At 37.6% G+C, this 2,500-nt stretch overlaps 1 protein-coding gene across 1 annotated transcript in view; it reads left to right on the top strand.

Annotated features, from left to right (window-relative positions):
- Positions 1 to 2,500, top strand: part of LOC122243246 (uncharacterized) — a 95,937-nt gene that overhangs the window by 71,194 nt on the left and 22,243 nt on the right. Inside the window, exon 6 of the mRNA XM_086548504.1 lies at positions 2,345 to 2,500. This exon is cut by the window's right edge and continues 844 nt beyond it. Coding sequence (XP_086404630.1) covers positions 2,345 to 2,500 — 156 coding nt within the window. The remainder of the gene's footprint in view (positions 1 to 2,344) is intronic.

Here is a 2,500-nt window from a genome sequence, read left to right as displayed (position 1 = left end):
ATAGTGATAATGATGGTTATAAATTTGATGATGATAATGATGATGTTAAAGATGATATATATGATAATGATAAAGATTGTGATAACAATGATAAAGATGATAATAACGATAATGATCATGATAATGATAATAAGATTACGAATAATAGGAACGACGATAATAATGATAATAACGAAAATTATAAGGAAGGTGATAATGAAAATAATAACAATGATATTAACAAAATTATTATAATGATAATAATACGTATAGTGATAACAAGGCAATATATTAAAAAAACAAACAAAAAAAAACGACCTTTTTTTTCTCAAAGACAGCAATACGTACATATTATCCCAAATACTAAGAAATACAATAAGAACTTTACCTTAATAATGATAATGATATACGGTGTCTTTTGTAAAGCCTTATATAGGGAGGGGGTTGGATGGGGAGTGGGGTGAGGGGGGGGGGTGACGAGACAGGCGTGTGTGAAAAAAAAAATGGGTTTTACGATTTTATTTTTTCTTTAAATGGATCTCCGTTTTGCTTGTGTGACTATTCGGATAATTATGGATATATATCCATAAATATATACATATCCCTGTATCTCTCGATACATCTAGTGCCAAGTATCTATTTATTTGTCTATCTGTCTATGAACATATGTCTCTATCTAAATCTATCTATCTATCTGTCTGTCTATTTTCCAATCTATCTATCTATCTATCTATCTATCTGTCTATTTGCCAATCTATCTCTACATATCTATCTATCTATCTATCTATCTATCTATCTGTCTATCTATTTATCAATCTATCTCTACATATGTATCTATCTATCTATCTGTCTGTCTATTTATCAATCTATCTCTACATATCTATCAATCTATCTGTTCTTACCTTGCTATTTTCCCTATCTATCTCCCTGTCTATTTATTCTATCTATCGATCTATTTATCTATCAGAGAGGTCAGTGAAGTACATCTGCTGTTGCTTTGGCAATTGCTTGCTTGATGTGCAGCGGAGCGTGGAGGAGTTTTGTTTCTTTGTTGTTTTTCTCCTTTTTTTATCCTCTGTTTGTGCTTCGTTTCTCTTCTTCTTTTTGTGTGTGTTTGTTTGTTTGTCTCCCTGTTTGTTTGTCTGTGTCTCTGTCTCGATTTTGTTTCTCTCTTTTTCGCTTTCTCTTTTTTCTATCTATTTCTGTTTCTCTCTATTTCCCTTTCTATCTATTTCTCTTACTTTCTTTCTTTCTCTCTTCTTCTTTCTCTCTCTCTCTCTCTTTCTCTCTCTCTCTCTCTTTCCCTATCTCTGTTTTACCAATGTATGTATATATATTTTTGTTATGGTATTATTGTTATGATCAGAAAAAAAAAAAAGTATATACATATATATATATATATATATATATATATATATATATATATATATATATATATATATATCATAAAATATAAATCGCAAAGGCTGTTATTATTAAACCCGCATTTGAAACTCCATCTCGCCTGAGGAACCGAGAGTAGAGGAGGGAGGGGTAGAGGGAGGGAGGGGTAGGGAGGGGGGGGGCGTGTCATGCCCGAAGGCGGAGAGGGGGGGATGGGGGAAGGGTGGGAGGGGCGGAGGGAAAGATTTCAGGAGAAGCTCTCTGGAATTTTCTCGTTAAGTTTGGTTATTATTAATGCTACTGTTATTGCTATTTTATTTTCTGCTTCTTCTTCTGCTTCTTCTTCTTCGTTTTCTTTTTATTATAATTGCTGTTATTTCCATTGTTATTATATTATAGTGATATTGGTATATATATATATTACTAAGATCATTACTATTTCTCGTGTTATTGTTTTTTTTTATTAGTAATAGTACCAGGAATTTCATTACAATCCTCCTCCTCCTCCTCCTCCTCATCATCATCATCATCATCATCATCACCATCACCATCGCCATCACCATCATGACCATCCTCCTCCTCATCATCACCATCACCAAAACCATCCCAACGAACATCCTTCACCTTCTCCTATCCTCCTCTTCCTCCTCCTCCACATCATCATCATCATCATCATCATCATCATCATCATAACCATCACCATCACCACCATCATCATCACCATTATCCTCCTCCTCCTCCTCCTTATCATCATCATCATCACCATCACCATCACCATCCTCCTCCTCCTCCTCAATATCATCACCATTACCATCATGACCATCCTCCTCCTCCTCATCATCACCATCACCAAAACCATCCCAAACGAACATCCTCCACCCTCTCCTATCCTCCTCCTCCTCCTCCTCCTCCTCCTCCTCCTCTTCGTGCCCTTGTGTCTCCCGATCGCCGCCCCGCTGACCCTCTCGCGTCTCTCCCGCAGGTACATCCACAGCAAGGAGAAGCCCTTCAAGTGCAGCGAGTGCGGCAAGGGCTTCTGCCAGAGCCGCACCCTGGCCGTCCACAAGATCCTGCACATGGAGGAGTCGCCGCACAAGTGCCCCACCTGCGGCAGGAGCTTCAACCAGCGCAGCAACCT

Source organism: Penaeus japonicus, unplaced genomic scaffold (assembly GCF_977035675.1).
Source record: "Penaeus japonicus unplaced genomic scaffold, GWHDUDI00000001_assembly GWHDUDI00000020, whole genome shotgun sequence".
NCBI lineage: Eukaryota > Metazoa > Arthropoda > Malacostraca > Decapoda > Penaeidae > Penaeus > Penaeus japonicus.
Note: the sequence above shows the minus strand (reverse complement) of the source record. Positions and strands in the feature narration are given on the sequence as shown.